This window comes from Podarcis erhardii, assembly GCF_964252035.2.
Source record: "Podarcis erhardii genome assembly, chromosome: 14".
In the NCBI taxonomy this organism is placed as follows: Eukaryota; Metazoa; Chordata; class Lepidosauria; order Squamata; family Lacertidae; genus Podarcis; species Podarcis erhardii.
This window is the reverse complement of record NC_138503.1, coordinates 41,581,800-41,602,239: the sequence shown is the minus strand read 5'-3', so window position 1 is coordinate 41,602,239 and position 20,440 is coordinate 41,581,800. Positions and strand designations below refer to the sequence as shown.

The 20,440-nt window shown below is 45.6% G+C and overlaps 3 protein-coding genes across 3 annotated transcripts in view; 2 read left to right on the top strand and 1 right to left on the bottom strand.

Moving 5' to 3' along the window:
* The window catches only part of REXO5 (RNA exonuclease 5), a gene marked incomplete at its 5' end in the record, with an annotated part of 33,253 nt that extends 24,353 nt beyond the window's left edge, over positions 1–8,900 (bottom strand). The window contains 3 exons of the mRNA XM_081839704.1: positions 3,249–3,375; positions 7,683–7,804; positions 8,760–8,900. Of these exons, the coding sequence (XP_081695830.1) occupies positions 3,249–3,375; positions 7,683–7,804; positions 8,760–8,900 (390 nt within the window). The remainder of the gene's footprint in view (positions 1–3,248; positions 3,376–7,682; positions 7,805–8,759) is intronic.
* Positions 8,812–17,808, top strand: LOC309329288 (ERI1 exoribonuclease 2-like). Its single transcript, XM_081840071.1, has 9 exons — positions 8,812–8,937; positions 11,121–11,492; positions 12,161–12,231; positions 12,318–12,401; positions 14,273–14,400; positions 14,593–14,737; positions 15,182–15,282; positions 16,656–16,737; positions 17,669–17,808. The coding sequence occupies exons 2-9, from the start codon at positions 11,470–11,472 to the stop codon at positions 17,776–17,778; spliced, it is 744 nt and encodes a 247-aa protein (XP_081696197.1). The 5' UTR covers positions 8,812–8,937; positions 11,121–11,469; the 3' UTR covers positions 17,779–17,808.
* Positions 17,809–18,016: 208 nt separating this feature from the next.
* On the top strand, positions 18,017–20,160 carry LOC309329233 (ERI1 exoribonuclease 2-like; the record flags this gene model as incomplete). Its single annotated transcript, XM_081839954.1, has 1 exon — positions 18,017–20,160. The coding sequence occupies one exon, from the start codon at positions 18,017–18,019 to the stop codon at positions 19,214–19,216; it is 1,200 nt and encodes a 399-aa protein (XP_081696080.1). The 3' UTR covers positions 19,217–20,160.
* Positions 20,161–20,440: the final 280 nt, after the last annotated feature.

Genomic DNA, 20,440 nt, shown 5'->3' with positions numbered 1-20,440 from the left:
CAGGGGCTGGCGGCAGGACAATGAGCAGCGTGTGAAAGGGCTCCGGAGAGGAGCTGCTTAAAATGGCGGCCACTCAAGAGCTGCTGCTGCTGGCACCAACAAAGCCCAGCCCCCTTCCTCCTCTAGGCAGGGCAGGGAGAAGCCAGAAAGAGGGAGGGAGGAGGCGCCGGCGCCGCCGTGTGAGGGAGAAGGAAAGAACCCATGTGCTGGTGATCCACGCGGTGATTCCTGGACCATCCGTGGGCCAGATCCAGAAGGCAATTGGGCCTGATCTGGCCCGCAAGCCTTAGTTTGCCTACCCATGTCTTAGGGGGTCCCACAGACTAAGGAAAGCAGTGTGGTAGATTTAGCCTCCACACAGATTTCAAGACAGTGGCCCAAGTCCAAAACGTCCGAGGTTGATAGTTCTGGAAATAACAGAGCCTAGATAGAAATAAGTGGACGCCTAACCAGGAAAGTCCAAAGCTGAAAAATTACAGGATTTCCCTTTTGATCAAACATGCAATAGTACGCAGGTCCTGATTGCAGACTTCTGATGGACATCTGGTTGGCTGGTGCGAGAACAGGATGCTAGACTAGAATCACAGAATTGTAGAGTTGGAAGGGTCATCTAGTCTAACCCCCTGCAATGCAGCAACCTCAACTCAAGCATCCATCACAGATGGCCATCCAACTTCTGCTTAAAAACCTCCAAGGAAGAAGAGTCCACCACCTTCCCAGGGAGTCTGTTCCACTGTCAAACAGTTCTTACTGTACAGAAGTTCTTCCTGATATTTAGTCAGAATTTCCTTTCTGGTAACTTGAAGCCATCAGTTTGGGTCCCTCCCTCCGGAGCAGGAGAAATCAAGCTGGCTCCCTCTTCCATGTGACAGCCCTTGAGAGATTTAGCCTAACTGAACAGGGCTCTTCTTATGTTGAACGTACGTGTCATTTGGAAGGATTTTTAATTCATCAAAACATCGAGCAAATGATTCAAGTGATTCCCCTTCTCCCCGTGATAGAGGTCCACCGACTGATACTGGTCTTTTGTCTTTTTAAGTTTCACCTCCGCGCTCGCTGAAGCGCCCAAACACTTTCCAAACGCACGTGCAACAGATGCACTGCATAAACAGACCCCTATTAATACAGTGGTGCCTCAGAAGACGAAAAGAATCCGTTCCGCGAGTCTCTTCGTCTTGCGGTTTTTTCGTCTTGCGAAGCAAGCCCATTAGCGGCTTAGCGGATCAGCTGATAATCGGCTTAGTGGATCAGCTGATAAGCGGCTTAGCGGATCAGCTGATAAGCGGCTTAGCGGATCAGCTGATAAGCGGCTAAGTGGCTTAGCAGATCAGCTGATAAGCGGCTTAGCGGCTTAGAAAAAGGGGGGGGGGGAACCCCACAGGAACTCGCAAGACATTTTCGTCTTGCGAAGCAAACCCATAGGAAATTCATTTTGCGAAGCACCTCCAAAACGGAAAACCCTTTCGTCTAGCGGGTTTTCCGTCTTGCGAGGCATTCGTCTTGCGGGGCACCACTGTAGGCAGAAAACAAGCGGGGTCTGCAATAAAATGTTGCAGTGCCGAGGGCTGCTTTTTTCAGCGCTCCAGACGACCAGCCGTGCCCAATTCTAGGATACTCCATTCTACTTCCCCCTTCGGGGTTTGCCTCCCCTCCCTTTTTTATTCCTCACAGAAACCATGTGAGGTAGGTTAGGCTGACCCTGTGAGCTCTCTGGCTAAGTAAGGATTTGAAACCTGGTCTCGTAAGAAGAGCTCTGGCCAAATGTCCAGCTAGCTTAGCATTCTGCCCTCACAGTTGCCAACTAGATGCCCATGGGAATCCTGAAAGCAGGACCCAAGAGCGACAGCCCTTGCTTGTGACTGACTACCAGTCAGTGGTATTCAGAAATATACTCCCTCCAACAGTGGTGATAGAACCACCGTCTTTCTGAATACTCATCTCCCAGGTCATAGTCTAGTATAGTCCAAACACACTAGCATACAGCCATTTTTAAACTGCCTCACTCTTGAGTCCAAAATTGTTGCTTTAACGGTGGGGAGGACTGCACAGGGGGACAAATAACATTTTCAGGGAAATGGGAGTGACTAAAACGGGCCTCTTTTGTGTCGTTATCGTATTAATGACCTTGACTTCCAGGCAGGAGCCAGAGAAAGCTCAGTCTTCGTCTCGCTGGCAAGGACTGGCGGCTGCATATTCCTGGAAAGTCTTGAATTTGCTCTCAATTAAAGACATGTGTTTCCTTGCCACTGGAAAGCTCCCCCCATCCACCCACCGCTTTAAAAAAAAAAAAAACTTGGGCAAACTTTACTCATTCAAAGCATCCTGTTCAGAGGAGACTTGTAAGGAAAACCAAAAAGAAAAAGAAAAGAAAAGAAACTGAACACATTAAAGTAGACTCTATTCTGCGTGGAAAACAGTTGTCTCTTTCAAAAGACAGAACGTACCGTTTGTGTTAAGAAAAGCACGTCACGCGAACGCATATTCGCAGCTAGGTTTTGGAGCCCTGTGTGCCAAGACTTGGGAGACGAAGTTCTTGGGGAGAGTGCATAGGGAAGACTTTTAATGTTTAATTATGTTTTTATATACATTGGAAGCCACCAAGAGTGGCTGGGGTAACCCAGTCAGAGGGGCGGGACACAAGTTAAAATAAAATATAATAATAATAATAATAATAATAATAATAATAATAATAATAATAATATCTGGTGCCTTCTTGAGCGGCCACAGATTGTGGCTGGAGAGTGGGGAGAGCAAGGGAGAATAGCACGTCCATTTTGTCGCTTTATTTCATTCCTGCAAATCAGGCAACGAAACCTGCCAGCCTGGAAAAGGGTTCGCAGCAGAGGTGGGGAAGTTTCTCTGGTCTGAAGGTAACTCTCCCTTCTCAACTGACTTCTGGGGGGTTGAGGGGGCAGAGCCAGAGGGAAAAGTGGGTGGTGCAATGGATGTGAATTTCACACAAACTGAAACATATGCACCTCCCCCTCTCTATTTGTGTGTGCAATATGGACGGATGGAGATGAAAGGATTCATTCCAGCCAGGCAAAAACAATACAAAGCAAAGCTGATAAGCGGCATGTCCAGGAGCCAAACAGAAAGATCAAGGGCGGGGGGGGGGAGCACATTTGGCCCACAGAACTGAGGTTTGCCATCCCTAGTTTGCTGCCCTCTGGAACTGATTATAGGAGCTCTGTCCCGATTATAGGAGCTTGCCCAGATGCCTCAAGGATTACGGCTGGCGAACTTACATGTCTGAATGTCTTTCGGAGATGCTTGAACTGCAGGTAGAAGCGGTCGAAGTGGAGCTGACCGACGTCCCGCAGGACCACCACCACTACGCCAGCCAGACGCCTCCGGTGATGAACACGGCACCAGCTGCACCACAAAGCAGGGGGAGAGGGAAAGCCATTACCACTCCGGTGAGCCTCCTGCCTTTCTCTAGGTGGGGGGCGACAAAGCACGGTAATGGGGGGGGCAAGGTCTGTAGCTCAGCGGCAGAGCATCTGCTTCGCATGCAGAAGGTCCCGGGTTCAAATCCCCAGGCATTTCTAGATCCTGTCTGAAACCCTGGAGAGTCAGTGTAGACAATACTGAGCTTGCTAGACCAGTCGTCCTGTGATCGTGGTCTGCTAGTGGGCTTCCCATAGGCATCTGGTTGGCCAATGTGACAACAGGAGACTGGACTAGATGGGCCATTGGCCTGACCCCGCTGGCCCTTCTTGCGTTCTGCTTCAGTATAAGGCAGGTTCCTTGGTCATGGGTATTTTAGGGACAAGGACCTGGTTTCCAGTCCTGGTCAATGTTGTTGATGCAGCACTGGGACACAGAAAGATAACAACAACAACAACAATTTATTATTTATACCCCACCCATCTGGCTGGGTTTCTCCAGCCACTCTGGGCGGCTTCCAACAAAACACTAAAATACAATAACCTATTAAACATTAAAAGCTTCCCTAAACAGGGCTGCCTTCAGATGTCTTCTAAAAGTTTGGTAGTTATTTTTCTCTTTGACATCTGGTGGGAGGGCGTTCCACAGGGCGGGCGCCACTACCGAGAAGGCCCTCTGCCTGGTTCCCTGTAACTTGGCTTCTCGCAGCGAGGGAACCACCACAAGGCCCTCGGCGCTGGACCTCAGTGTCCGGGCGCCGGAATGTAAATGCTCTTTATGCCTCTTTAGTCCAACGCCCTTTACTTTGATTGGCACATGTTCTCCAGTTCCCAGTCAAAGAGATCTTCCTACCACCTGCTGTGTGAGCCTTTTTGTTTTAAGGCAATGCCAAGAACTGAACCAGGAACTTTCTGCATGCTTTGCCCCTCTTGAGCATGGTTAAGGAGGAAGGAGAATGTTCATTCAGAGCAGCGAAGGCCTGCAGCACCGCTGGGGAATCTCAGGCTCAGGCGCTGAATGCGGCCCCCAAGTATCTCTACCAGGCCCCCAGGACTCTCTCCTGACCACACCCCTCACAATATACCCTCCCAACAGCGCATGGCAAAGCTGCTTTTGAAAGGCATGGAACTTGGAAAAGCAGTCCGGGACATGGTGTTTGTCTGCTGCTTCTTAGTTCATAAATGCTGTACCGATTTGTTGATCGCATAACATGACTTTTTGCTTTAATTGTGGCGTCCAGCTTATTTTTTAGTTGCTGCTTTGTTAACAGTGTTTTATAGACTGCAATTGTTCCACTGATTATTTGTTACTTGTTCTAGATGATTCACGCTGTATTTGTGATGTTCTCCATCAATCTCACTTACTGGCATGCACAGAATGCAGAAGTATTTAAGTCAAAGCGTAAAATTGGCATCTGTTCATAGAAGGAGATGCTTTAAGGTAAAACTAAGGTTAAAAAGTGCCTCTTGTGTCTTGGGCCCCGTCTTATTCAACATCTTTATCAACGACTTGGATGATGGACTCAAGGGCATCCTGATCAAATTTGCAGATGACACCAAACTGGGAGGGGTGGCTAACACCCCAGAGGACAGGATCACACTTCAAAGCGACCTTGACAGATTAGAGAACTGGGCCAAAACAAACAAGATGAATTTTAACAGGGAGAAATGTAAAGTATTGGACTTGGGCAAAAAAAATGAGAGGCACAAATACAAGATGGGTGACACCTGGCTTGAGAGCAGTACATGTGAAAAGGATCTAGGAGTCTTGGTTGACCACAAACTTGACATGAGCCAACAGTGTGACGCGGCAGCTAAAAAAGCCAATGCAATTCTGGGCTGCATCAATAGGAGTATAGCATCTAGATCAAGGGAAGTAATAGTGCCACTGTATTCTGCTCTGGTCAGACCTCACCTGGAGTACTGTGTCCAGTTCTGGGCACCACAGTTCAAGAAGGACACTGACAAACTGGAACGTGTCCAGAGGAGGGCAACCAAAATGGTCAAAGGCCTGGAAACGATGCCTTATGAGGAACGGCTATGGGAGTTGGGCATGTTTAGCCTGGAGAAGAGGAGGTTAAGGGGTGATATGATAGCCATGTTCAAATACAGTGGTGCCTCGCAAGACGAAATTAATTCGTTCCGCAAGTTTTTTCTTCTTGCGAGTTTTTCGTCTTGCGAAGCACGGTTTCCCATAGGAATGCATTGAAAATCAATTAATGCGTTCCTAGGGAGACCGCCTTCAGACCAGGTCCGGGGACAGTCTGTCCCCGGACCTCTTCTGAGGGCTGGCGGGGGGAGAAGGGCTTTTCTCCCCACCGCCAGCCTTCAGAACAGCCTTCTGAAGGCTGGCGGTGGGAAGAAAAGCCCTTCTCCCACCGCCAGCCTTCAGAAGAGTTCCTGCAGGGCTGCCTAGGCTGCGGATAGCAGCCTGCTGCCCGGCGCGAGGGGCGCTCTGAAGCAGAGCGCCCCTCACGCGGGGCAGACATTCGCAGCTTGGGGAGCCCTGCAGGACTTCCCCGCAGGGCTCTCCAAGCTGCGGATAGCAGGCTGCTGCCCCGCACGAGGGGCGCTCTGCTTCAGAGCGCCCCTCGCGGGGGGCAGACATTCGCAGCTTGGGGAGCCCTGCAGGACTTCCTCACAGGGCTCTCCAAGCTGCGGATAGGGGCAGCAGGCTGCTATCCGCAGCTTGGAGAACTCTTCTGCGGGGAACTCTTCTGAAGGCTGGCAGGGGAGAAGGGCTTTTCTTCCCACCGCCAGCCTTTAGAACAGCCTTCTGAATGTTGGCGGTGGGGAGGAAAACCTTCCTCCAACCGCAAGTCTTCAAGACAGGTCCGTGAACAGAGGAGAAGCGCTGCCGCCTTCCCCTCTGTTCCCGGACCTGTCCTGAAGGCTTGCGGTGGGAGGAGGGCTTTCCTCCCCACCGCCAACATTCAGAAGGCTGTTCTGAATGTTGGCGGTGTGGAGGAAAAACCCTCCTCCCACCGCAAGCCCCGGGAACAGAGGAGAAGCGCTGCGCGCCTTCTCCTCTGTTCCCGGACCTCCCACCGCAAGCCTTCAGGACAGGTCCAGGAACAGAGGAGAAGACGTGCTGCGCTTCCCCGCTGTCCCCGGAGATTTCCCTATGGGCTTTCGTCTTGCGAAGCAAGCCCATAGGGAAATTCGTCTTGCGAAGCCGCTAAAAATCGGAAAACCCGTTCGTCTTGCGGGTTTTTCGTTTAGCGAGGCATTCGTCTTGCGGGGCACCACTGTATATAAAAGGATGTCACATAGAGGAGGGAGAAAGGTTGTTTTCTGCTGCTCCAGAGAAGCAGACACGGAGCAATGGTTCCAAACTACAAGAAAAAAGATTCTACCTAAACATTAGGAAGAACTTCCTGACAGTAAGAGCTGTTCGACAGTGGAATTTGCTGCCAAGGAGTGTGGTGGAGTCTCCTTCTTTGGAGGTCTTTAAGCAGAGGCTTGACAACCATATGTCAGGAGTGCTCTGATGGCGTTTCCTGCTTGGCAGGGGGTTGGACTCGATGGCCCTTGTGGTCTCTTCCAACTCTATGATTCTATGAGTCTTATAGTGATGTGGCATCTCTCAGAAATTTTGCTACTTTCTCCACAAGGCCATTAATTATCCCATATGATTTATGCTGCATTTATTATGTTCAACCATGTTCTTATTATTTATTGTTTGTAATCCTCTTTGGGATTCTTGAACGAAACTATAATAAATCAAGCAAATCAATCCATCTCTTCAAGTAAACAAGGGAAATCAATATTCCTACTGGACTAGATGGGCCTGATCCTGCTGGGCCATCCTGGGGTTCTGATGTAGCCAGGAGGGGATCTGAACTGAAGCCTTCCCTGAACTAAATTCACATCCACAATACGCAATGAAAATACATTATTTCCCCCAAAGATCCCTGGCAACTGTGTATGCTGGCAATTGCAGTTCTGCGGGGAGCAAACTACAGTTCCCATGATTCTTTGGAGGAAGCCATGTGTTTTAAATGCATGGTGCTGATGTGATCTATGTCGGTGCCAGAAACTTGACACAGGCTAATGGAAGAGTCAAAGGTGCATGGGTCACAGCTCATCAGAGGAGATGAGAATGGCATTAGGTGACGGTCTATAGTGAGATCTATTCCTGTTGGAGCATGTAGGATGGACTCCTAGACTGAACATATAGCAGGGATGGGCAGCCTTCAGTCCTCCAGGATGTTGCTGGACTCCAGCTCTCAACCTCAATGAGAGCATGGGAGTTGGGAGCCCATCAACACCTGGAAGGGGACAAGTGACTACCTGGGATGAGTTGCATCGTGGCGCTTCCCCAAAGCAGAATACTTGAGGAATCTGTACAGTTGGTCGTAGCTGATTTCAGAGTCTTCTCCAAACACTTTGGCAGACAAGCAGGGCTGCTTCTCCTGAAAAGAAAGAGAGAACCGACTTAGGATTGTTTACAAAGACAGAAAGCGTTGAAGTGTCTGAGCTGCCACTGAATGAATTCCAGAAGGGGACGACTCGTCTCTTACAAAAAGGGCACAGAGAAAATAAATGAGCAAGCAGGGAAGACAGAGTGAGCATACAGTATTTTGATTATGCATAACTTGACATCACTTGGAAGCTATTTACATAAACACAGCAAATGCCAAGCGACTGCAGTTGGACGTGCCATTTGCAAAAATCCTCCGCTGGGAAGTTAACAACCCTGACTGTGAAAAAACACATGAGTCATCCTCTCAAAAACGACCTTGCAGGGTTAGAAATGGTGGGGGGACTTGGCTGCCTGCTTTCCTACCTTTCGGTTTACAAGATTTTAAAACTTGACCCACAAAGTGCTTTTAATCTTGTCTTGATTTCATGAGGGCCAGAAGCTTAAGTTTACTTTTGCAGAATTCAGGGAGGAACACACTGGCTTCACACAAACATGGCCTGGAGGTGATCTGTCTTTAGATGATGGCCACTTCTGATCAAGTCTGGCTCTCCTGGATTTTGCCCCAGTGAGCATTCAGGCTGCTGCATTTTGTACTAGCTGCAGTTTCTGGGACAGCTTCAGGGGAAGCCCTGCAAAGAGTGCATTGTATTAATCCAATGTGGAGGTGACCAGCACCCTGAAAACTGTGGTCAGGCTACTATGGTCCAGAAATGGCTGTAGCCAGGGAACAGTCAAACCTGTTAAAAAAGCACTGGGTTGTATCCAGTGCTAGTCCTATTCAGAGTTAACCCACTGAAGTTAATAGGTGTGACTAACGTAGGGTCATTATTTCCAATGGGTCTACTCTAGTACACAACTTATTGTTACTTTTTGCTGAGATTGGAGACTGAGGGGCTCATCCACAGAACTGAGAGCAGATCTCCTGCAATAGCAGGAACACTTACATCACTTTTAGCTTTCTGCTGGTTTTGGCAAACATCGCTTTCATCAACCTTCCTTCTCTTTTTAACCTTCTCTGTCTTTTCATTATCTTCACAGGGCCGTTTCTTTTTCATGACATGGGTTGCTGTATCCATTTTGTCCATTAGTATGGGGTTGGCGTCTTTTTCTTGGGGTGGGTGTGTGTGTTGTATCTGCCAAAAAGACGAATCAGGAAATAAAATAGCTGGAAACAGATTTAAGTTGAACAAAATATAACAAACCCCACAACACGATTTGGCAGGCACAGACAGAAGAAGAGAAAATGGGGTGGTGGCATGGGTTGTGGGAACCTGGGTTGGAGGCAGGCAAATCTCCTCTTTTCACTCAACTACAGTTGCTTTGGAAGAGGAAGCAGGGATGGGAGCTCTTCCCTCCGACCCACATGTGGAGCAGAAAGCCTCAGTGGAGATTGCATGGCAGTGGTGGCCAAACTCGGCCCTCCAGATGTTTGGGGACTACAATTCCCATCATCCCTGACCACTGGTTCTGTTAGCTAGGGATGATGGGAGTTGTAGTCCCAAAACATCTGGAGGGCTGAGTTTGGCAACCACTGGATAGGGTTTTGATCAGGAAGGTGCTTGTCATCTGGACTCAGGAGCTGCCTTCACACATGGAAGCAGACCCACGTACCCCACCAGAGAGCACACTCGCAATCTCAACATCCCCGCAAGGCAAGAGAGTCTCCTGAGTGAACACACGTCTCAGCTTTAAAGGCTTGGTGGGAAAACTTGTTGTGACATCTTCGTTGCTTCTGTCCGGTTCTGAACTTCTTGCCCTGCTCTTGAACTCCCGAGCCCTGTGTCAGCTGCTGAGCCTGTACTTCTAGCCATCTGAATAAAGATATCTTTCTTATTTACAAGTATGACCCTCTGTTTGTGTTTTGGGAGGAAACCAGGGCAATGTTCTGCCACGTTTGAAATGGGTTTCAACATGGTACAACTGTGTTGTGGGAGGGAGTAGGGGCTACTGTTTTGTTTTCGTTCTATTGTTTTGTGTGTGTGTTTTCTTATCTTGTATTTTTGTGTTGTGAGCTGCCTTGAGATCTATGCATGGAGGGCTGTATTCAAATTTAATAAATAATAATAACTGGGAGCATTTACACAATGGTTCTAACCAGCTAAGCTATTTATAGTCACAAGACAGAATATGTTTGTTCTATGTTTTACGTTTTTGCACTCAGAAGTCCTGCTGAACTTAATTGGGCTTACTCTCTAGGAGGTGTGCCAATGATTGCAACCTATACCACACTGAAAGCAGTGGGGAGTTTGGTGTCTTCAATTTCTCCATTGCCTTCAATAAGGAGCAATGAAATGGGGTGCCCTAGAAACAGAAGCACCCCCCACTGCTGTTGCAGGCCCTCCCCTTTGAGAACACCGAAATTAACAATGGCACTTAAAAGTAAATCATGAATAATCTGTACCAATGATTTCAGCAGGACAAAAGCTCCCACATACCTGGGAGGAAACCCCACTGACTTGAACAGGACACACTTCTGAGTAGACATGGTTAGGATTGTCATATTATTCTAGATCCAATCCACAACTGAAGGGGAAGCCATTATAGAACAAGCATACTTCTAGTGGAGCCAAGCACATAGCAACATGCCAGACCCTCCAAGTGTCTCTATTTTCCAGGGGCATCCCTGATTTAGAGAAGTCCTGGTTTCTGATTTGATCCTGGAATGTCCCGCTTTTCCTTAGGATGTCCCTATTTTCATTGGAGAAATGTTGGAGGGTATAGAGCCACCCAACCCCCAAAACCATCTGAAAGCCATCCTGTATAGGGAGTGGCTGGAGCAACCCAATAAGATGTGTGGGGTATAAATACTAAAATTATCATTATGGAACGGGAGGTCCCTATTTTCATCGGAGAAATGTTGCGAGGGTATGACATGCATAATAATAATAAAGGGAGGAAATAAATGTTGTGTCGTGAAAAGGCTGTAATACACACCATACAATTGAAACAGATTTTCCCTCCCCAAATCCTGGGAACCGTAGTCTGCAATTCCAAGCACCCATAACAAACTACAGCTCCCAGGATTAAGCATATGGTGTGCATGGCAGCCTAAATAGCATGGAGCAGGTGCAGGGACACCCACAGCGTGTGCAATCATGGAGAGGAGACTCAAGACTGCAGGTTATAGAGCCAATGTTAGCACTACGCAGAGTAGACCGCTGGGAGACCAGCAGCCATGTGCGTTTATCCCTGGAGGGGGGGCCGGATTCCTCCTCCTCCTCCTGCCCTCTGAAGGCAAACCCCGCATAGCCGCTTCTCCCGCCCCCCCCCCCCCGCCTTTCAAAGAACGACGGTCGTTTAAGCAGGAGAGATGCTCACCTTCTTCCTCCGTTCGCCTTCGCGGGGTGCAGAGCGGAGCTCCCAATCGAGGAAAAGCTTCCGATCGGCAATCGTCTCCTTCGGCCTAGGCTACTCACCCACCCACCCCCTCTCTCGGAGCGCCGCAATAGGCTGTTGGAGAAGTCGCGAGCGGGGACTCCGGAGAAGAACGGGGAGCTCCCCGGAAGTCAGAAGGACCAGACCCTAGTAGCCGATTTGTCGACGGCATCGATAAGAGGCGGGATCCGCGGGCTGTTCAAAACGGAGGCCGGAAACGGAGAGGAGTGGGGAGCGTGGAGCGTCGGGGATGGGGGATGGGAGTGGGAGGCCGTAACCATGGCGACGAAGAAGTTGGCCAGGTGAGGCCTACAACAGGCGCTGCATCCTCCTTTTCCTCCATTTCTCTAGTGGGCTCTCGGGTTATTATTATTATTATTGTTATTATTAATTTTATTTATACACTGCCTTTTCATCCAAAGAGCTCCAGGCAGCGCACTGCCCCCTCCTTATTCATTTAATCCACCCAACAACCCTGTGAGGTTGGTTAGGTTCAGAGGCAGTAACTGGCCCAAGGTCACCCAGGGAGCTCCATGGCTGAGTGAGGATTCGAACCCTGCTCTCCCAGGTCCTAGTCTGGTGCTCTAACCACTGCACCACCCTGGTTAACAAGCCTGGTGGGTTTCTTTTCCCTTGGGAAGGTTTGGGTGTTTAAAATAAGGGTTTGGAGGGAGCTGGTGAGAAGAAAAGATGCTGCTAGATGTCTGGAACAAACCCCCATTTTGCCCCCGTTCTCTCCCCTTTTATCCCCTTTTTTTTTGAGCTTCGTGTAAATAGGTTACAGGTTGGGCCGCTTGCATTTCATTACTAGTTGTCCCAACTGTTCTCCACACTTTTTCTCAAGGGATTTGGGAGCCTCAGGCCTGAATCTCGATCGCTTGGTTACCCCCCAAAATACTGTTCTGCTATTGAGAGATTAATTCTTTCAGTATGTGTTTGTATTTTTTATTTCTTTATTATTTTTTGGTAGGCAGCTTGGCATTATTAGAAGAATTTCTAAAACATCACCCAGTGGCCAGAATCATGGCAAACCCAAACTGAGTGAGTACTGTACTCTGTCTGAATTGCACAGCAAAAATTACTGTCTTTACTCTCGCAAATAACACAATCCTCGCTTGATTCCGTAGGGCAGTTGTTTGACTACTTAGTAATTATTGATTTTGAGTCTACGTGCTGGAAAGAAGGCAGAAAATGTTACACTCAAGAAATCAGTAAGTGAAGATTTAGTAATATTGTTTGAGAACTGCTTCTGTGTAATCGGTAAATTAATAATGGAGCTATCAAAACATTGCTCATGCAGTTTATTTGTGTATAATTCCCAACCTACCTATCCCAAACTCTACATGTAAAGTATTCATATTTTGATACTTAAGTTACATGAATGACTGGAGGTGGGTGCTGGAACATAACAGCCGCTGGTATTTGGGGCACACCTCTTACTATCAGAAGTTTTCAACCTTTTTGAGTCTATGGCTCCCTTGACCAACTACATCCTTTCTGTGGCACTGTTGTAGGGCTCAGGAGCCCAGTTATGTCACCCCTTGCCTGCAGAACTGGCAGCCTCTCACCTTTTTCAAACACCCTCCCTTGTGGAATGTTCCCTCAGCCTCCTCTCCCCTCTCCTCTCCTTGGGAGTCCTTCAGATAGCTGCTGCTGCCACCCCTGGTCTCTGAGCTGCCCCCCCCACCCCAAAGAGAGGTGTCTCCTCACACTGCCCCATAGGGGCATGGGAAGTACCCCATGGCCAGCTCCAGAGGTACCATTTACCTGGGGAGCCTGTAGCAAGGGCTGTGCTGCAACAAACAGGTGTGCAAGCATTTTGGGAGTCAGAGACGTTAAGAGGGCATCAGAAGAGGGAGGGAAGGAAAGAGGGACAGAGGCCAGTGTTGCCCACGGCACCCCCGACCATCGTTCAAGGCACCCCAGGGTGCTATACAACACTGGTTGAAAACCACTGCCTTAGATGTAGCAGCTCATGCAAAGAAGTCTCTGGCCATTGCTGCTATTGGCCACAAATCAAAGCTTTATGAGTGAGACTTCTTTGAACATGAAGGATTCAGCATGACCTATGCTCTGGCTTCCCCAAACCCTATAGTACTGGGAAATGTGACCCATGCACCCCAGTTGAATGAACAGTACTTCCTTGAGAGAACAAGGCAGCTTGTGATTGGTTAAACTCTTTGCTTATAAATTAGAGTTTATTGGATTGGGGTTACTAAAGAACCAAGAGCATGGAGCTTAGGAGAAGATGTCTTCAGTGTATTGACGATTCCTCATCCAAGGATTTAATACACACTTTGAAAAGGAGAGGGAACAAGATGGAACCTTGTGGGATTCCATTAGGAAGGTCCAAATGAGAAAAGGACGATGTATTTTTGTCCAACAAGTGGAATTTAAATGGTACCAAACACTACCATGCTGTGTGTGTGTGTGTTTTTAAAAAAATAAACATATTTTTATTGAATTCCAATATATAAAAATTACAAAAAAGAGAAGAACATACAAAAACAAAACCCCACTCACCTCTCGCTCCAGGACAGATCAATCTAGTTAAGTTTGTCAAAGTCCAGTCTGTGATTTCGGTGGTTGTCATTCTGTTAAGAAAACTCACCCTTCTTAAACTAGCCAAAACGCAGTAGCTTAGGGATTGATTGATTGATTGATTGATTGATCAATTGATCAAAACATCTTGGCTTATAAGCATTCCTAGGAGCAAATAGATGAGCTTGTCTTAAAAAATATGAATTGATTTTTCAGTGGTATTAAAACATGCTGAAATGTTTAGCTTGTTTAAACCTGGGGCACGGTTGCAATTAATTGCATTTTTATCTCTTCCTCTCTCAAAGGAGCTTAGAAAGATTTATATACCGGTAATCCCCTCTCCCTTTTATACTCACAACAATCCTGTGAGGTAGGTTAGGGTAAGGAAATATAACTGACCCAATGTATTTTATGACTGGGGGGCGGGGGGGCCTTAAACCTTTGACCCAGCACTCTTCAACTCCATCTGTAAAACTGCATTTTTAAGAATGCTATTTCTTTAAAATAAACCTGATTTGGAATGAAAATGTACTTTCTTTAGTTGAATTTCCAGCAGTTCTATTAAACACCTTGAATGGAGAGATTGAATCTGAATTCCACATGTACGTGCAGCCTCAGGAACATCCCATTCTCTCTGAATTTTGCACTGAGCTAACTGGCATAAAGCAGGTACAATTTTATTGTTTCATGTTGCAGTCAATTTGCAAGCTAAGCTCATAGTTTCCAGTTGGTTTTGAAACCATTGAGGTGTTGTTGACCCTGTTTCACTATGCCTGACAATGAATTGTGTTAAGGCTGAGTGTAAAGCAACACTTGGATACTGTCAAAAATACTAAATGTATCTTGTTCTCTTCTATTAAGCACCAAGTTGATGAAGGCACCCCTCTTCATATATGCCTGTCTCAGTTTTCTAAATGGATTCAAAAAATGCAGAAGGAAAAAAACATTGTTTTCAGTTCAGGTCATTCTTCGGAAGGGAAATTATGTGCTTTTGTTACATGGTCAGGTAATTCATAGTACCTTTTTAAAAATCTGATTTCTTACACTGAAAGTGGTTTGAAGTGATTTGACCCTCTTGACTTTGCTTTTCCATTTCCTTTTGAAAAATCTTTCAAGGCTGTATTTGCAACATGTGCTAGAAACTGGTTTAAGAAAGCAAAAGAAAAATGAGGTTTTTCTTGGATAAAATACACACAAAACTCTGAGTTGGGAGGTGCAATGCACAGTTGTGGATTGCGTACTCCTCAGCAGCTATGTGTGCATTTCACGATCACACCATAGAGCGGACTTAGTCCCTAGGTATCTTTTCCTACTTTAATTCCTCATGTTTCTAGCCCGGTGAGGAATGGCTGTCTGATAAGACACAGTTACTCTTCCACACGGAAGAAAGCTAGAAACAATAACAAAGCATAAAACATGAAAGGTTTATGACAGTTTGTTTGTTCTACAGACTGGGACCTGGGTGTGTGTTTGCAATACGAGTGTAAAAGAAAGCAGCTGAGAAAACCAGATGTTTTAAACTCCTGGATTGATCTCCGGGCAACTTACAAGGTGAGATCAGACTGTGTATGTGTAATATTCATGAAAGGAATGCGGAAATGGCCAATTTTGCTAGCTGAGAGCTGCTTATTGTTTGGATTGCCGTGGTCATGGTGTAACTGGCAGCCTGTCTGCATCTCCGCAAGCTAGATCATTGGCCAGATGAAATAAACTTTTGCTGCATTTCTACATTGCTTATAATACTGTCATGTTAGTTCAAACCTCCCATCTGTTTTACTCCTTTCCATCTCTCTTCTTTTCTTTTATTCATTAAGTGTTTTCCTTCGCTGGTGACATAAAGATCACATGTTTACATAGCCCTCCTAGGTATATGACCCATCTCTGGTCCTGTCTGTATTATTTATTTATTATATTATCCATATCCCACCTTTAAGGAAGTAAAGTAAAGTAAAGAAATACATTGGGGGGGGGGAATAAAATAATTTAATAAGGTTGCAATAAGAACATAGGAGGAGCTGTGATTGGAACAGTGGCCCATGTTGTCCAGCATTCCATTCCCAGCAGCCAACCAGTTGCCTGAAAAGCATAACAAGTCACCAGGCTGCCTTCCATAGTGCAGTCACTGTGTGCAAGGAGGAGGGAACAGTCTGAGGTCACCTGAGGTCATCATTGCCTATCTCCTTTGGTCTCCTATTCCTTGTCATAGGGCCTTTCGTGGTAGACAGCCCTGTAAGTAAGATGGGACAGTGATTTATTGATTTTTTTGGAGGAAGGATGTGATCTATGTAGTATATTAGATAGATAGATAGATAGATAGATAGATAGATAATTTATTACGGTCGGAGACCAGCTTATAAAACACACTTGAGGGTACAATCCCAGAAGGAAAACAAACATTTTAAACAATGTACAACAATAAGCCATCCCCTGACCCAAACTAGTTTGTTAAGAAAATCCCAAACTCGGCTCCATGGGTGACTCTGGGTCATCTCTCTGCGGTAGCTTATCTTAAAGTTTTTAAGTGTCTATACGCTTATTGCATTTATAAATGTAGTATATTCATTATTTTAAAAATGATAGATATCACTTAATACAGATTCATTTTATTATTGCTCCTGAATATTTAGTAATCAGAGCACTGGTGGGAGTGTTTTCAGTTCCTTGACTTGCTAAAGCAAAGAACCTTTGGCCCTCTAAATGTTGTGGAACTCCTAACTTCCATCAGCCCCAGCGAGCATGGCCAATAGTCAGGGATTATGGGAGGTGTAGTTCAGCAATGTTTAGAGGGTCACAGGCTTCCCACGCCAGTGCTAAAGAAAGGCGTATATGAAGAACTAAATTTTGTGCTGTGCCTATGAACACCCGCCATAATTCAAATTGAACAGAGCACAGCAGCTAATGTCTTTACCTTTATTTCCTCTTAGCTCTTCTACTGTCGGAAGCCACGTGGGCTAAACGGTGCTTTGCAGGATGTAGGGATCATATTTGCAGGACGGGAGCATTCTGGTGAGTGAATTTTTAAGTGTGTATGTGTGTATGTATGGAAATATTTCTATTTATCTGTAGCAAGTTCTTAGGCTTGTTCCAAGCTCTGCCGAAACTGAGACAAACTCCATGGAATATAACCCAAACTGTTCAATAATGACATGCTCTAAAACCAAGAATGCTGGTTTTTCTTATCCTTTTAAATGAGTTTTATTCCACTTTTGTTTCACCCTTCTTTCAAAAAGTTCAGGACAATTTATTAAATTATTTGAAAAAAGTTCAGGGCAATAATTTGAAAAAGTGAAAAATATTTATTGCATATTTCCAAAGCATTGTGTACAATATCATACATTAGCAGAATTTTGAAAAACACTTGTAATATGATGAATAATGTATAAAACTAGAAATTATTGTGAATTTAAGATATTATGGATGTGCACGAACAAATGTAAAACTAAAGAACCAAGAAGGGGAGTGGAGGGAAGTCAAGGGATTTTAGAAATCCCATGTTTGGAAGTTGTTATGGATTGTAGACATAGTATAGTTATTTTTATGTGATTTTTGTTACTGTAAAAATTAATAAAATAGTATTAAACACACACACACACAAGTTCAGGACAGTACCTACTGTTCCCTACCTCCTTCTGTTTTTATCCTTGCAGCAACCCGGTGGGGTGGGCTGGACCAGACTGGGAGGCAGAGTGACTCAGTCACAAAGTGCACTTCAGGACCAAGCAGGGAGTGGAACTTGATTGTCCCTGGACTTACTACCTGCCATGTGTAGATCACCAAATTTTATACTTATACTAGGGTCTTCTTATACAAGGGTGCTTTGTGCATAGCTGTATCCCTACAGGTTCTTTTGTTAAGCAGTGAGAAAGGGTTGTGTGAGTACAGAATAGTTAACTTGCCTGACTTGGTCAACAACAGCACCATATCTCGTTTTCCCAAGGGCTGGATGATTCCCGGAATACTGCCCGCCTTGCATGGAAGATGATCTGCGATGGGTGTGTGATGAAAATCACTAAATCTTTGGATAAGGTCAGTGGCTTTTCTTCTTGACATATGTGCCAAGAAGACAGTAAGAGTTTGCTGAAAAGACTTTGAACTTGATTTTCTTCCTGGAGGATTCCGAGGCACATTTTCTCACTTGGCTGTTGACATCTCTTTCCTGCGGTTCCCACAATATCTTATTTGTTTATGGATTCTTTAGGCACCTCCTGCGAAGAATTCCATTGCCAGATTTTTGTCTCCAAAACCTACTGAAGGAAGTCCTTTGGGAAGCAATGATGGTGCAGGAATGTCATGTCCGGATGAGAGCAAAAATGCTGGAGTTACCACAGGAATTAAAAACAACAAGGAAAACCAACAGCAAGAGTTCACTCCTGTTCATTTGCATAGAAACGCCCATGTTCTGTCGAGAAATGCCCCAAAGACTGATGGATATAGTAGTGTCCAAAGCTGCTTGATTGAAAGGCTCAATTCCCCTCTTGGCTTTTTTCAGCCTTCACATAACTCTTTGGGCATCCAGAGTGGGCTAAATAACAGGCACCCAATTTCTAATTCTTCAGTGCATAATCCAGGACTGGTTTTAGTCTCAACCACTCTTTCCTCCGTCAGTATTTCAGATATAGACATAAGTACCACTCCAGATTGTTTATCAGCGCTGGCCAACTGGGAGGATGTAGCTTTAATACCAGCATCACAAGATGATGAAAGTTTGGGGTGTTTGCAGCAGGAGGATGACCCGAACCATAAGAGTTCATTAACTGTTGAAGAGAAGATGGATCTGAATGAGTTGCACACGATGAACTTGGGATCTAAAAGTGTTGTGGATGCTACTCTGAATCTGGAACTCCCCAAGTCTGTTGTGTACCAAAGCCCCAGCACTACGATTTATAACATTAGCATAGCCCCAAATAAGTTCTCGGATACTTCTGCTTTTAAGCTTCCCGCTGCAAAAGCAAGTGCTGCTTCCACTGATGTGCCAAATGGAACCCCTTTCAGATTGTCATCTGAAGCTCACAAAAGGAAGCCTTCCAGTCCAAAACCAGTTCCTCCAGCAAAGAAACCACCCTTTATAGTTTATGAAGACAAAGGCACAACGCCTAGTACCTCCCAGTTAGTCAGGAGGCTCGGTTCCTACCGCGTCCCTTCCGGCATCTTAAACTCCTCAGTCAACTTAAACCAGCCTTTAAAGGCTGCAGAGACTGGGAGAGTGACCCCTCCTTTGTGCAGATGCGGTCGAAGGGCCAGAAGGCTAAATGTTTCGAATGGTGGTCCGAATCATGGCAAAGCATTCTATAGCTGCCCAGTTGGAAAGCAGGCAGGGAATAGAAAGGGCTGCGGTTATTTCATATGGGAGCATACTCTTCAAAAGGAGAAGCTCACACTCCCGACCTCCAGTGCTCTGGGGCTGCCATGTCCTGGGCACAGTTTCAGTTCATCAGGAAATTTTGAAAAGAAGACCCTTGTTCTCCGACCCTCTATGCGAACCTAGCCAAGGACTACCTCCTTGACGTCCTCCTTCATGGAGAAAAATGTCTCACACCATCACAAATGAAAGAGGCTATTAGCTTTGTTTCCCCATCAGAATATTCTTCCAAATCAATGCTGCAAATGGGCTGTCTATAAGCTTCTAAAGTGAGAAGTAAAAGGATGGGCGTCCCTGAAAGGATTTTGACAGTATTGCTGAAGATAAACCGAATGAGGATCAGTAGTTGGTCTTGCCTTTTAAAGTTATCCTGCTCTTTCTATATTCTAGGCTTATCACAGATTATGTCTCCGTTACTAGATAACTGCAAACACATGCATGCTCCATGAGAATCGGTAGCACAGGCTTTTGGAACACTTGCTTTTTAAAAGAAATAGTGCTCATGGTTTTAAGTTTTATATACATATTGATTTTTTATTAGTGAAGTACAATAGAAGTGTGGCCTGGAATTCTGGAGGTTGACTTCCTTCCACTATAGCAGCTTAAATTCCACAGTAAAACTGAAGCACTTTTCTTATCTTGATGCTCTATTTCTGCCCAAACATGTTTTGTTTACTTTGGGGCATTGCCACCATACTTGAGGCTGATACTCAGCCTGTGGAAAAAGTCAGAAGTTTATATCAAAGACAGGAGCTAACATAAACCCACATCAATCAGAAAGTAAAGAGGTAGAAGTTCTACAACAAATTAAGCAAGCTCAGCACATTAAATGGAATGAAGTTGTTGCATAGCATGGCAGGAGAGTTCCGTGACTTTCTTCTTGAATGCATGAGAAAACTGGCAATGATTTGAAAATGGTTGCCAATATCATGAAATACTGTGCCTATAGTGCTTTCAGTGTCCCAGGAGATAACCCATATTGGTCCGGGCTGGAATTTTTTAGCTAACCATTTTTTATGATCTGAATTAAGTGAAATAAAATATGAAATAAAAACATTTTTCTGTTTTAACAGTTTGGATTTTGCCTGTTGATAGCTTTTTGATTTTGATAGCTCTTTAAGCACTGTGGGGAAGTGACATATGCAGAAATATTAATACTTAAAAGTCTGCTCAGTTGTTCTTAACTATAATCCTAGGAGCTTGCTTACACACGGATGGGGGAGAGGATATTTAAGCACAGATGTGGGCCTCCGGTTGTTGCAGAAACGAAAAATATTCCTGGTGTGATCAGTCACTATCACACGCTTCAGGCCCCACTGACGTTCAGTGTGTATTGAATTCTCCCATTGA

What these genes read in the sequence shown, in the direction of transcription:
- LOC309329288 (XM_081840071.1), top strand. Translation starts at nt 11,470, where the DNA reads ATGGCGACGAAGAAGTTGGCCAG. An exon ending in AGCTAACTGGCATAAAGCAG is followed by an intron (nt 14,401 to 14,592) that starts GTACAATTTTAT and finishes TCTTCTATTAAG; the next exon opens with CACCAAGTTGATGAAGGCAC. An exon ending in TGCAGGACGGGAGCATTCTG is followed by an intron (nt 16,738 to 17,668) that starts GTGAGTGAATTT and finishes CGTTTTCCCAAG; the next exon opens with GGCTGGATGATTCCCGGAAT.